Source organism: Rhea americana, unplaced genomic scaffold (genome assembly GCF_003343005.1).
Source record: "Rhea americana isolate MKP2758 unplaced genomic scaffold, rheAme1 scaffold_67, whole genome shotgun sequence".
Classification (NCBI taxonomy): Eukaryota; Metazoa; Chordata; class Aves; order Rheiformes; family Rheidae; genus Rhea; species Rhea americana.
In genome coordinates, this window is record NW_028186834.1 from 737,598 (window position 1) to 753,161 (window position 15,564).

Genomic DNA, 15,564 nt, shown 5'->3' on the forward strand with positions numbered 1-15,564 from the left:
CAAACTGTGGCCTTCACACCCTTCACAGAATTGAGTAACTTGATTGCATATGAAATTCTATGCTTCAGTTCCTACGGGAAGCTTGGAGATCTTGATGTTGACAACAAGGGGAGTGACCTTCAGTGATACTGACTGCATCCACGACATTTTGATAGTACAAGATTCTCCCCAACCTCAGTGATATATCCTCTCACACCATAACGAAGGAAAAACATGATCATACTTTTATCAACTTAATTAAGGGTAGTCTCCATGGTAGACGGAAAACCATTCCTGTCTTTGTGTCAAGATGCTACGCATTTTTCAAGGGGAGGGGAAAAAAAGAAATCTGAGTCTTTTCAAAGTCATGCCCTTGCCTGGGAGGATTAGGATAATTCAATTTGTTCTCCTAGTGTCTAATAATTTATTTAGTTTTCCTTTGAGAGGCTGTAACATTTTTGTTTGCTATTTTGAAATCAGAGCTCCTCCACAGAGGCCAAGGAGTGGGACTAGTAAGGATCGGAACTAGTTAAAATCAACAAACGCTGAAGGCTGTCTTAGGGGTATTGAAAGGGAATTGTGTTAAAGAAAGTTAAAGGAAGAGAGAATAAGGCAGAGATGTCAGATAGGAAAAAAGATGGGTAACACTGCATTCATTTACATGAATGTGCTTTGTGAGTTCTCTATCAAGAAGAGAAAGTACCTGAGCAAGAGGGCAGAATGTCAGAAGTGCTCCTGCCCTTCAGAACGCGTGCAGCCCTGAGCCTGTATTTCCCGCTTAAGTAACTATGAATGGAACTTCGTTGGATGTGAGTTACTGCCCAAGTGAGGGAGGTCATAAGCAACAGAACAATGTTGAAGTACTGTATTTCCATAATTACTTGTTTATTTTTGAGGGCAGTTAAACAGAGACTCAAATATACCTCATGCTGAAAATCAGTTTGCACTGATATCATTTATCAAAACAAAACTGGATCCCAGTTATTAAAGTTCTGCCGAATTACGATGCAAAATGAGCTGAACAACTTCTGTTACACATAAACCCAAAATCAGAACTGAATCAAGGAGCACACTAGTTTGACTCCCTGTAATTGAAGGAATATACTATCATGTAATTTAGAAAGTCTGATATCAATACAAAACAACTAAGAAAACCTTAATATATAATTTTTAGTAAAAGGAAATACAGAAAATGAAAGGGAAATAAGAAAACCCTGTTCAAACAGGTACTGTGCTTCTGTTTCTTTCTTTCTTGACTTTACTTTTTAGTGGGGGAAGTTTCACAGTATCTAACAAAATTAAAGATATACAATCTTTTACGTATGATCTCAATATCAAATCCCTAGATTTCCATAGCATGATTTTGGGGGAGTAGGTTAGTACTGGGGACCTTATGGTCTATAAGTATTATAAAGCTTAAAGTATCTGAATTCTAGGTCCAAATATTATGGTTTGGTGTTAACTTTTTCTAAATTCTGAATGCTTAAGCTGTTCTATAACTGAAACAGGAAGTCAAAAAACACAGTGTAAGATTGCAGATTAAAACCTGCTGTTCACAATGTAGGCTAAAAAGGCGGGGGGGGGGGGAAGGAAGGGTAAAAGAAAAGATTAAATGACTTCAGAGTTATGGTTTCCATTACACCTTTAACTCAGCTAGGTTTTAACTACCGTTTGCAGCACTTTTTGGTAGCTCAGCAAAAATTCCAGATCCCTGTGAGCCTTAATAAGCAGAGGGCAAGATTACAGCATGGATCAGTTGGTTAGAGTGTGGCGCTGCTAATGCCAAGGTCACGGGTTCAATTCCTGTATGGGCTACACTAAGGGTTGGACTAGATGATCTCCAGAGGTCCCTTCCAACCTTGCCACTCTATGATTTCTGATTTCTATGATCAGGGAAAGTGGAGAAAGAAGGAAAAAAGAGGATGACAGTTTAAGGGCTTGGATCCAGCCAGCCCTTACAGGTGTGGTAAGTTCAACCTGCCTGAGGGCAGGTCACTATGCCAGGAGATCCATGAGTCTTGGCACAAAGTAAAATGCAAATACAGTAGCCAACCAAAAGCAGCAATGGAGCTCTAAAAGCTGGTAGTGTAGCAACATTTGTACTAAAGGAATAGGTGAGTGTTAAAGACAGGAAAAGCCATAAAAGCAGTATTTCAGTGCATCAGAAAAATAATCAGAGAGCCTAAATCTACATATCTAAAAATGTCCAAGCATACATAAGAAAAGAGCAGACAGTTATCCTCCCATTGAAAAATAGTTACTGTATTTTTGTACATTTTTCTTTATAATCACTCCTGGGTTTAGACTATTTACAGAATTCAATCTTCTATCTGTACAGTAAAGATCTGTCGGGGGGGGAGGGAAGATGGTAGTTTCAGAGCCCTGTAGACAGTGAAAGCATGAAAGTCGGAATTGYTACAGTATTAGTATTCCAGTTTTGGTCTTAATCACTGCTTTGACATGCCAAAAGGCATCACAATCTCAAGGCTAACAAAGGCACTGCAATGCTACATCATTAGCTGTCAGCCCCCAAAGTGCTTGCAAAATGAGAGGCCCTGCTCCCTGCTGAGGAGGAGCTTGGTGGTCCACAACTACCCAGCCCAGAAAGCCGGGAGAATCAGAATACTGCTGCTGATTATTGCTATCAGTAATGAATCACTGCAAAATCCCACTGTGCATTTAAGGCCTTTAAGAAAATGGCAGCAGCTGTTCCACAAAACGGTATTCTCAAAACTTTGTTGTCAGATCTTTCAAAAAAAAAAAATCTCCTCTGGAACGTCACTCTCCATTCTACTTATTGAATCACACAGCTTTACTGTTTTCCCCTCAGTTATCAAATACAACGATACTCCATTACATTAGGATGATCGTGTTTCTAAACTACGCTGTCTCTAATGGTTCCTTCCTGCAGTTCTCATAACAGATAAGGAGAAACAGCAGACAAGGACTTCAGGTATCCGAACAGAGCATCAACCTATGTCCAGCATCAGTCACAGAATTCTGTGCGCTGGGATTGCAGATGTTTGACTTGCTAGAACAGTGAGATTTTAGTGCAGGATTTTGTAAAACAGAATTGATAAATCCAGGGCCTAACATACAACACAAAAATTATCAATTAGATTGCTAATGAAATCTAASAAAAAAATCATCTGATTTCCTCTAGTTGAAAGACAGACTTAAATTTCACATCTTATCCACATGAATGAATACAGTGAAAAGGTAAGTACTTCAACAAATAATCATGCAAAAATGCCACATAGGAATACAGATCTGTTTGGTCTTTAAGCTTGATTGAATGCAAGAATATTTGCAAAACTGTGTGAAGCCAACCTATTCTCTGCAAGTTCTTTCTTATCCATATGTGTATCTGAGAGTATCAGATGTTTCCAATCAGCAAGTGAAAGCCTGAACAAAGATTTGGTCTGTCCATAGCTGCCACAGAAACTTCACTTGTTTTTTTGAGAGTCACTGTAATTAATACCTCTCTCATTTCCTGGTGAAAGAGCTCTTACTGGAGGTTCTTTAAGAGAGCTTCCACACAAGATTCAGCAGAAGGATTTATAAAAGCTATCAGGTCTGAGTTTCAGATTTAATCCAAATTACTTCTTTGTTCTCCAGTTACAAGCAACTTAAGCTTATTAAAGGATGTAAATAAGTCTCTGGTAAAGTCTTCCTCTTTTCCCAGCTACCATGTTCTTCATTTGGTATGTATCTGCAGGTGTCTGTGATCCCATGTGCATGAATGGAGGGAAATGCGTAAGCCCAAGTATCTGCGACTGTCCATCCGGTTGGAAGGGAAAGCACTGTAATGAACGTAAGCATCTCTACTGCCCATCAAACAGATTACTGTTTATTACTTAAGCCAGTCATCACCTATTGTAATCTTTTTATACGAGAAAGCAATATAGAGAATAGAATCTGTTTTTCTTGCTAAAATAGAARAACAATCTTAAGTACAGGAAACACAAAGTATTATAAACATTTGATACTTGCAAAGGAAAAAATGTGTGTGTAAGAGAACCCTGGTTCTGCTTCATGCAACTGTTTTACATTTTGGCGGAGGTGGGGAGAGGAATTCATTTGTACGGTATTAAACTTGAAGTATTGATTTTATGTTTAACATGTTATGTTTAACCTAAGTAACAAATTTTATGTTTTATAAATGCCATATATTTCAAAATACAAAACTATTTAAAGTCTGCTGTAGAGCCTTCCAAATTCACATACTGCCAAGGTCATCAGATACATTTTGGTGCATTTGGAGAACGTGTTCTTACTCTCTAATTCTACATCTGCCTACAGTTTACATAAAAATGTAATTAAAATCCTCTCATCCTGAAATGTTTTCAAGGAGCATCCTCYCTTACATGGCTGTTCACTACCAAGATGCTGACAGATAAAATGGATAAATTTATAATCAAGATGACATACTGTATATAAACTGGATTAAAATATTAGCTTTTTACCTTTCAAGTCCTGCTGGTAAATACAGTTTCAGATTCAGTGTTTGGAATCATAATMTTAATAACTTCTTCTTGAATTCTGCAGAAAGTCTGTCTCTCTCACACACATACATGAAAACACRCATTCACCCTCTCAGGATCTCTGAACGAATAATATATACAACAAGCATACCAAACTCTACTTTGATTGTATTTATTTAGAACATGTAAAATGTACACATGTAACACAGATGAATGTATCATACATAGGGGGAGAATATCCTTAGTTGATAGTGAGTTGGGCATCAGAAATAGCAAAGCTGCTCTTGGTAAGTTGCTACTGTTAAGCAGATAGTTATCAATGACACAATTCTTAAGAATAAGTAAACATTAAAAAAACTAACATTAATTATCTGATGAATAAGACATATTCATTTWTTAGGAAATTAGCTACATGAACTAAAACTYTGCATGTTCATATGCAACTCTAAGACAGATCTTGAAAGCCTAGATACTTTGTGTACATCTTGTGTTTCGTATCAATCTGTTCAGCTGTCTGCCTGCAGAAATGTCTGAATGGTGGAGAATGCATAGGTCCAAACCTCTGCGAGTGCTCGGAAGGATGGATGGGAATGCTGTGCCWGACTTGTAAGTGTTGCTACAATTCTGTAGCCACACAGACCGCACYAGATACATTCACACATTGTATTTTCTACTCTGCTTACATTACACATAAAAGTCAGTTTTAAAATGATTAGAATCTAAACTTTACTTTTTATTTGTCAAAACTATCTTATGCTGTGACTAAAAMTATTATTTTTCAAAGGCATTTCTGGACTCAACATGAGTGAGACAAAGAACTGAGTTATCTTTTACTTTGGCAGATGCAGAGTTTGGCTTGTCAGACAAAATTAGTAGTCTTTAAACTCTGACTTCRAAGTAAAGTAAGAAAGAGAGGTCAGAGACAAAAGGATTATCCTGTTCTGCATGTCCAACTGGAATTAAGCACAGAAAGTAACAGTATGCATTTGCTAATCCAACAGCCTGATCCTGTAAATGCTATGCATTTAAACTGATTGCTGAGAAAGGTGGAAGTATTTGCATGGAGAGGGATTGGAAGGCCTGGAAGAGACRCATTACTGCCTATTGCATACAGGGTCACTTCAGTTTGTGGATGTTCRTAGCTATAGACTAAGATGGCACGAGAAAACTATCAAAAGACTCTTCTTCTTACACTCATAGAGAGCATCTTTACTTACGGAAATCTTTTTGTCAGCTAAATCCCTATGGTTGTGCAATTGTTTCTTGTGCCAGCTGTCTTCTAGTTCAAACASTGTCACATTTAAATGTATTTATTAGCTGATGATGTATTCTTGATTCACTTTATTAAAGGAAGAAATTGTGCTTGTTCCTGTGAAAGGCAAGGAAGGTGTAGTACCATAAGCAATTTCTGCTGTCCTATGCAAGCATAAAAGACTAGGCAATTTTTCATATATCTATTTAATCAGGCCCTTTGAAACTGCTCCAGATCTATTCATTTGACATTGTTTTTACTATTTTTCGTGTTTTCACTATAGTGGACAATTTGATCAGCTTTTGTCCACTAAGAGCTGGCTGAAATTCCCAAGTCTCACAGTAAACTCAAATAATCAAGTAGTTGGGATTTCACTGTGGTTTTTTAATACAAAAAAAAGAGAGAAAACTAGTGCCAGGGGGCTGATGACTGGTTCTTATAATGTTGCTCTAGTGAATTCAGACTGAGGCATGGAGGAAGCAGTGGAAACATCCTCCTCATCACCCTCGCAGATGTTAGRCATAAAGGAAGATTTTCATAGAAGCGTAACAAGGGAAAGCAGGTCTGCATTTTTGTACTCTAACACTGGACTCTATTCAGGCAAATCCAGAATTCAATTAAAAATATGTATTTATCTGTCTAAACATTCGGAGCTTTCTGAGTACTGCATTTGTTCAAAGAATTGCTCACTTTASTCACTGCTCTGGCACCCACGAGCATCCTTTGTCCTTACTCCTGTATTACTATGGGCTTCTTTCTATCTCCAGGCACCACACAAACAGGAGGCCAAATCCATGCAACCTGCCAGCAGCACTCTCACGTAGAGGCATTTGGCTCATCGCATCATTCCTCTTCACAAATTGCTTTGTCCAAAAATTTCAGCCTCCAAGCTTTTTGTCTGCTCTGCACCCTCTTTCCGCCTGTGTGTCCTTGATCAAATTCTGTTTTTAGTTATAGCACCCACAACAAAGCTATATTCCAGACTTGCACCACTTTAACTATAGATGTTGGCTGTCAAACTTAACAATAAAGTGTTCACATTAAAGCATATGAAATTAATAGCAACATATTATTCATGATAGTACAATTATATATTTCTAAATAATTTCAGCTTTATAATGCAAAAGTTAGTTTTAGTAACTTTTCCCAGCAATCACTGTACCTTCTCCACAGTCCATAAGTAACTGAGGGTGTTTTGTTTCTTTGGAGTTTTTTTTTTAGGGGTAGAAAGAGGTTACACAAGCCCAGCTTYATCCTCTGTTTGCAGTCTACTCACTTAAGCAGCTTCCCATATCAAGACAGAAGAGACAGTATTGCAGATACAGCTTTTATCCATACACAGTGGACCCTGCTTTTTCCTCATTAACTGCACATGCAGTAGGGTGATCAAACTGAAGGATCTACAAAAAATTACATCTTCCAGTTTCACCAGTCTCTGGCTACCATTACCCTGCAGAATTTGGCAAGGGTAAATGTAGGTAAAGGAACTTTAAGTGATATTGTATTAAGAGTAATGGATAAAACAATAGTCCTCTCCTATCAGACTGTAAATAAAGAGGTCAATCAACAGAAGTTTTCTTCCCCATTCATCTGTAACCGAATARCTTCTGAAAGAGAATCAATAAAATAGGTCATCTGTCCCATTAAATACGGTATGCGGTGCGGTACACACATCATCTTTAATAAGTAACTATGACTTTCACCATCATTATCTAAGGATTAATTGTAAAGTTTCAGACTGTATTGCAAATTCTGTGAAATTATCTTATGGGAAGACAGGTTAAAAGTTACACTGTTTGAAATTTTCAGCACACCTGAACTATAGAAAGTAGCAGCTTTATAGATTAGGCCATATCTGTTTCCATTTTAAGAGCTTTTTCTATTCGACTCTGTCTTTAGCCTTCATTACAGCACCACAGATGTTCTAAAAAGTCCCTCCTTGAAAACACAGAAATAGTATCACAGGATCACCATGTTTTGCCATTAGTGATTTCCTGCCAATTTTAGATTAGATATCCATTCTAAAGCTCCATTCCTGTGGCTTCTCTCTACCTCCTGCTGTGTTAACTCACATCTCTCTCTCTCTTGAGCTAGGAAAGAAGCACTAGACCAAAGCTGCGAAGATCTGATTCTGCAGTCTGATTCCCCTGACAGATTTAGCTAAAACATAACCCCAAGTAAAGTCARGAAGCTTCTGGCCAGGGATGTAAATCTGTTGTTAAGGATGAGATTGYGGGATCAAGGTATAATTCAAATAATTAATTATAAAGTATAAGAAGGGTATAGTTGTGAAGGATCTTCATCATTAAAATTCATGCTGCTATCTTCTGTTCTAGTATTATTGAACACATACTGGCTTCTCATTTGCCCTTCAGAATATCTTYGCTTTATTTGCATGTTATAAGTGTCAAGCTTATAGCCTTCCAATTTTCTCAACATTCCTGCTCATTCTCCCTGTCTTGAACATCTCAGACAGGCTTGTTTCTAGTCTTCCTATGTAACTCTTTCAATCCTTAAAAAAAAAGAAAAATCTTAAAAGAGACTGTCATTTCCATGCAAATTATATCTCTGTTCTTTTAACACTTAGGGATAAATCTCTTTTTGTAATGGGCATTTATTGATTATAATTTTAACACAAGCTTAGCTTATTAAATGACTTTCTCCACTGAATCTGTAGGATAATGCATACATAGTCTGTGTCACTTTTAGTGTTTTATGGCTTAGCATCCCTTGCAAATACACTTATGAAAGGTTTATTTGAATTTCAGCTGTTATCATCATCTGTGATTTCAACTCCAATTCTCTTCCAAAATGTTTTAACTTTTCTCCTCACTGAGCTCTTGTTTTTCTGAGCACTACAGCAGGAAGCAGTGGGTAGAAAAGGAGAGACAAGCATTTTACCAGAGGGTGAAGGAGGAGGAGATCTTTTCCCTTTTTTCCTTTGTTGGTATTACCTGAGAATCAAAGGAACCACAAACAGAAAAAAAGAATAACTAATCTAAAACCCATTCTGTCAATGCATACCAGACCACCTCTAGCTCCTAGAGCAGTCTCCAGAAGAGTCCATCTCTCTATTTTTACCTGTTCTTATTTTATTCGCTACCAAGCAGAAAGCAGAATCAATTTCCAATTTTCCCCAGCCCAAGTTAGTTTCTAATGATCTCTAGTAATACCATACACAGTTCTCTCTCTCTTCTAGGACAAAAGCCTATTACACAGCAGAACAAAATTTGTGTTGAGTATAAGGAGCCTCTTCTGCTAACAATGTGCTCACTATCATAAGGCGGTAAATGTTTTTTTCCAATGCATGAAACCCAGATTTTTCCAGTCAGAAATCTGAATTCTTTCAAAGTTGATGGAGAAGCTGAAGAAGCAGTTGGCAGATGATTAGCACACTGTTCTAGACTGCACATGATTTCATTCCTTTTCTCCCCCATCCACACCAGGGATTCAAACAGAGGCCTCCCCTTCCCAGAGCAATCATGTATTCAAAGGTTAACAGCTGGCCAGTCTGGGTCCTAAAGAATGTTTTGCAACAGAAACCTAACAAAAGCAAGTTAGCTTCTGAAAAAATCTTATTTCAATGAAACAGCATTTCTTACTTTAAAAAAAATAGCAGAAATGTATCAACTAGCTCTTAACTGAGAAGGCACGTCTCTAGCTCAAGGTCTCACATCTGGCAGCAGATAACCATCTGATGCATCCTTTAAGTACCTGAAGTTTACCAGCACACCCAGGTCTCTGCATATTTTTGTTCTGGACATAGTAAGGGTCAGTAGTTTTGACACAGGATAAACCCTCGTGCTAGCTGACTCTTAAGAGTAGTGGTTTGCTAGGGAGTTCACATCCTCTCATTTTTAAGCTATGTAGATTGCCATTAAGTCTAGTTCTTTACCTCTCTGTTCCTTTAGTTACCAGGCTTCAGCTTAAGTATACACATTTAGATTTTAATACTCTTTCGTACAGTAAAATCATTACCTTCTCTATGACAGTTACTAGTGATGATAAGCTGGTAGCATTGTCAATACATTTTCAGTAACATGATAGACAAAAAACATTTAAAAATTCCAGACGATGCTTAAACAAGCATAGAGATAGGAATCATTACGGCAAAATGACAGCTTGCCTCCAACCTTCCAAGATCACCATAACAATTACTGTAACTTTACTCTGAAAACCACATTTGAATGGCTTAGGATCCCACAATGGGCCTTCTAAAGAAGTCAGTGGCCTAACTATTCTGTTTCAGAAACTTCAGACCATAATGTGAAGAATTTATGTTAGTTTTTATCTACATCAAAATCAGAATCTGAGACTAACCAACTGTAATTCTGGAAGTTGCTCCTCCATCCCTTCAATGTGTTGAGGTTTATTTTCCATGGAAAAACCAAACCTCTTGTACTGACACATTATAGCGTTTCAAACCTCAGGGTTTATTTTGCTTAGATACAATAATGGAAGAGATGATATGAGAACACAGACATACACATACTTTTATTTTCAAATCTATTTTAATGGTGCATGGTAGGAGACCTCCTATGTATTTCTGCCAGACAAGAAAATGTAAGAATCCACCTGTTGATTCATATCTGACTGATTCTGAAGCCATTGAGTTTGACTCTTGGTAACTGGGGAACAATATGCCAGCAATATTTATTTAAAGTTTAACTCATGAGATCTAATTAAAAATAATATGACATGTGTGTTCTTCCTGATTTGATGCCCTATGAATTAGCTGTTCTCTTTCCTCTATGCCAAAACAGTGTCATAAAAATACAAACTGCTAATCATGATGAAAAACTGGCTGGGATTTGAGTAATTCAACTGATTACGTTTTGTAGCTTTAAAGAAAAAAGGGACACTGATTCTTTTATTATCTTTAGCATCTTCAAATGGATGGGTCTCTTTAAGTACACTGGTATTGTAAATAACATTTAAAGATTTTAATTGTTCCCTTTTACTTAGAATGAATAGCCCATTACTGATCATGTAAGACCATGAAATTACATGTCCTCTTGCACTGGTTTCCAGGGATGTAAAATACGCAATTCATAAAAATCTCCCTTTTACTTCTTGGGATATCACCACCTTTGGGAGTGCATATGTAACATATCCTTTTATCTCAAGTAAAGAAAGGATCTTTTAACAGCTCTTACTTCAATTGGAACAAAATAAAATCAATTTTGGCACAAATCTGACCAACTATCACTGCCCAGAACGTATCTTGGCTTTCAAAACTAAGCTTCATATAGATCTATTTCCTACCAAGCTGAGGTGATTACTTTGGCACAGTCTTCTCTTTTCCCATCATTTTGAAGAGGACAAGAATGAAGAGAGAGAATTCTAAACGTAACAGACACATGGGCATAAAAAAGCCTACGGTAAACAAAGACCTAAATGTTTTTACTAATTATCCTTTCCTCCACCATATGAACATAAGAGTCATAGGATGTTTTGTCATACCATATTCGAAAGCATCTTTCCAGCCTATTTACAAACATTACAATACATGTATTTCCAAGCAACTTTATCTTTCATTTGTAGCACTTTGTGAGCAAAAATGTCTCTTTGGAAGCAGGTGCTTAAGACCAAATGTCTGTGCTTGCAGACATGGCTATACTSGTTCAGCATGTGGAGAAAAGGTAAGGTATGGTGCAAAAACTGGATTCTTACAGTAAGAGGAACAAAAACAACCAAACGTAACTAGAATAGTTTACAAGAAAATGTAAACCTTATGAAAGATGTAAATAAGGTTATAAAATAGTTTTAAGGAAGTTTAGTTTCTGCTAAGCTACTAATCTAACACTGTATCCATGTTCAAAATAAAATCTTCTGTTATGAACAGTTTAATACTACAAGTATAAAATCCACAAAAGTTGTGTCTACTCTGAGAGCTAGCCTTAACACATTTCTCCTGTCCACACCCACTAATCATCTGCACAATAAGCCCCAGAAAAAAAGCCCTGGTTGCAGTCCAATCCAAGCCTAGATGCCTTTCTGAATTGCACGGCCAATCCTACCACATACCTCACCATCCTTACCATACTCCCCTTCCCCCATTTTATATCCCCACCACTTTCCTAAGTTATCCTCTTGCTCGCAATATGGAATTGCAGGCCTTGCACCCAAGAAGTCTGCCAGCAGCAATCACTCTTGGTCATTCCTTCCCACTCCAGTTCCCTATGCCACAGGACACACATATAGCCTACTCATCTTGCTGATGATGTCTATGTTAAATATCACTACAGTCATATCCAAAGTGCAAAATACCAGAAGAGTTCCTCTGAGCAGAGAAGTATCTGCCTCTTTCTTCCAAGTAACTGTGCTAGAAGCTCCTTTCCAGATGAATTCTCCTAGCCACTTTCAGAAGTCACTGCTCCACTACCAGATAGGTGTTTCCACATATGCTCAAGCAGAGCTAACTGGAACTAAATCACCTGTGCCCTCCCAAGGTGAATGACAAAAATAACTGGCGTATCTCCTGCCATGTATCTTCTTGCTCTGATAGCTGTTCCTCTCACCTTAGGAACAAACAATTATTTTTTTCTTCCAGAGAACACTGAGCAAAGCACAAACTGAAATGCAGTTCACACAAACCTTTTTTTATTACAAATTTGAGAAGCAGTAATTTGGGCAAAGAACATCTTCATCTCCCTCTCAAAAACGCTCAACTATGTCCCACTACCAGAATGCTAGCTATGGTAAGGTTATAGTAACGGCTCACATCTGACTGTGCTAAACCTGAACGTCACCTCAATAATATCTTTGGGTCCAGAGTCTCCCCCACACCTCAGCACTAAGACAACACCTTTCTTCCGTCTTGCATACTGCGCCTGACCCTCGTACAGTGCTATCAACTTGAATTCCCTCTTCTATTCTGAGGATTGCTTTACTTCATATCACACACCCTGTTCCTCAGTCTTCTCACTTCCACAGTCACAAGCATTAAAAATATTTTATACATTTGCCATTGTGAAGGGGTGCATTTTTAAGACACAGCATCTTCCTTTAGCTCTAACAATACTCTACATGGATAGGCAGGTTGTCCTGTCATTTATCTGTACTCAAAGGCTGAGAAAAAAAAAAAATCAACACCTTTTCATTTCTATTACATAATGCACTGATGGAAACCATGAAGATCTATTCAGATAGCCACTCTACACTGCTAATGGTAATTATATTTTATTATCAAAATTGAAGTCCTATATAATTTTCTTAACAAGTACATTCTCACACTGAATTACATCAATAGTGAAGTACAGCAGATGTAGATGAGTAAGTGCTGCAATTTTCTATATATAAAAAAATCTATTAAATAGGTTAGCAGTAGCTTAGGAAAACACGTTGTGTATTTTCTGAAATAATTAATAGTAGTTCAGACAGAAAGAGGAGTGAATATGAACTAATGTTCACAGCTGTTTATATTCAGAGGACTTTGTAGACTGAGAGATGCCCTTTTTGGTACACCAGACCAAGATTATCAGGTTTGTTTTACAGCATTACTCTAGTTGTGAATGGGTGAAGTATGATATTGGTCAGTTCACAAATGAAGTGGAACTTTGTTACACTTCACAGAAAATTGCAGAAGATGGAAAGGTACTGAATAAAATAAATTAACAAGTCTCCTTCAACCTGTAAGCCTTGCTTAAAGCCAGAATCAAAGTTAGTACCAAAAACGGCAGATTTAGTGGCATCTAGTTTAAATATCACATATGAAGCCAACTGAGTGAAAAAGGTAAATGTTTCCCTCTCCAGAAAGTCAAAATTGTAAGAGGTATTAATAAAGAGAAACTCATTTACCAGCATGGACTAAAATAAATTGTAAGCATACGAATTCATACTTGTATTATTGTAGAAATGTTGGTAAGACACGCCTCCCAACAGTTAATTTATGAGACAGGATCAGGTATAAGTAAACAGTATGAATAAGCTTTAATCAGTTTCTTCTCCAAACCTATCAATTATGGAAATTTCACAATTTATCCAGCTGATTTGTTCATGTGCTTGACTACATTATTTTTGTTTTTCCTAACATCAAATATAAAGCTAATCTGTTAGAAGTAAACTTGATACTACTTACGGTAACTTCAGTGGATATAGAGAAAAGATTTCACAGTCCTTTTAGTAACACCATTTGATATACTGGAAGATAATTACAATGTCCCCTCCCTGATTTTCTCTCATTTTCCTAAACAAAACAAAACAAGCGTTAAATCTTTTTATTCCATTTGGCTTCCTCTGAGCTCTCTCCGCTTTGTCCCTATTCTTCTGAAAATGCAATGCTGGAGCTGAAGGCCAGTGCTGACTAGTGCAAAGTAACTGCCTCCCTGTATGACTTCTGATTCTCTTGTTAACACACCTGCAGAAGAAACATACATTTTTCTGCTACAGCACTGTAACCAGCTCAGTCTCTTCCACAATACTGATGCCGTAACAGTTATTTCCCATTTGGTATTTGTGCAGTTGACTTCTCTTTATAAACTTCCTTGTCTTGATTTTGTCTTCGTTTTATTTTGTTTTGCATCTCAAACTGTTTCACCTACTTATTAAGAAGATTTTTAATTCCAAGCCTGCTTGCACTACCTCCATCTGTGACATCATTCAAAAATATGACATCCCATTGCCTAAGACATTAATGAAAGTAGTGAACAGTAGAAAAATAAGAGCCTGTGAGTACCCATCTTGAGATGAGACTATTGATAAAATTATTCTTTAAGAATGGTTTCTCAAACCTCTATGCTTCCCTACTTATTTCATCTAAAATATGCATATAGTCATGAGTCTGGAGCATGTCAGGAGTCTGCCTAAAGAAAAAAAATGCATCTGCTGGTGGATACCGGATGGTTGTTTCTTATTACKGCATTATGCTTGAGGGGTTTATAAACTGATTTCAAATTTGTGTCAGCATCTTTCCCGATACCAACTTAGGCTGATCAGTTTGTCTTACCTCTCCTGTTTTCTTATTTAAAGATATGTACTATGTTTTCTGGAACTACTTACATCTTTCAGGAGTTCTCAAAGCTAATTACTGTTGGTTTAGAAACCACTTCAAGTATGCTGGCACAAATTCCATGAGGCACTGCATTAGCTGCTTCACATGAAGGCCCTCATACTAGGACTTACCATATGGGAAACTAATGCAAAGTAGTTGGTACACCATAAAATTGAAGTCCTGTTTTTGCCACAGTCATTTCACCTTGCAAACAGGCCTTAAATCTGACTCTTCTGAATCTAAATATTCAATTCTTTCTCTACTTTCCCTTGCATTCCTGTTTCCTTAATAATTCTGATCATATTAAATCTTTAGTCACATTTGACATTTCTCTGAAGACTAAAGAAGAAAAGATATGGAAACGTTAGCTTTGCCTGTGTCATCTGCCATCTGTAATTTTCTTTCCCTGTTAGATTTACCAGTATATTTTGCTATGGGAGTTACAATTCACACTTTACTCTGTTTCTGTTATGAATTTTCAAATAATGGGAACAATACAGCAGTAGTGACATGTAAAACTAGTCAAAAAACCTGCATTAAATTGGAGCTGAGCAGCTTCTTCCCTTCACTCAGCAACAGCTGACAAGGGAGGTTCTAGGTGACTGCACCAGTAACTAACTGAATCTTGCCAACATCCCCTTCCTAGAGGAGGAAATGTAAGGTAGTTGCCACATACCAGTTTAGGAAACTGATTTCCTCATTTGAAATTAATTACTGGTCTTCAATGCAGCCTCACAAAATTAGAGCTAAAGATACACTTTCAGTAGTATTTTTCCCCAGAGTATGGGTTGAAAATACTGAGAGCTAGACACGGGGAGCTGAAAAAAAAATCACTTTGCTGCAGAACTCCTCCCTCC

At 37.3% G+C, this 15,564-nt stretch overlaps 1 protein-coding gene across 1 annotated transcript in view; it reads left to right on the plus strand.

The window, feature by feature from the left end:
* Positions 1–11,393, plus strand: part of LOC146586628 (von Willebrand factor D and EGF domain-containing protein-like) — a 170,874-nt gene extending 159,481 nt beyond the window's left edge. Inside the window, 3 exon segments of the mRNA XM_085320959.1 lie at positions 3,698–3,793; positions 4,974–5,069; positions 11,260–11,393. Coding sequence (XP_085177085.1) covers positions 3,698–3,793; positions 4,974–5,069; positions 11,260–11,393 — 326 coding nt within the window.
* The last annotated feature ends 4,171 nt before the right edge of the window (positions 11,394–15,564 follow it).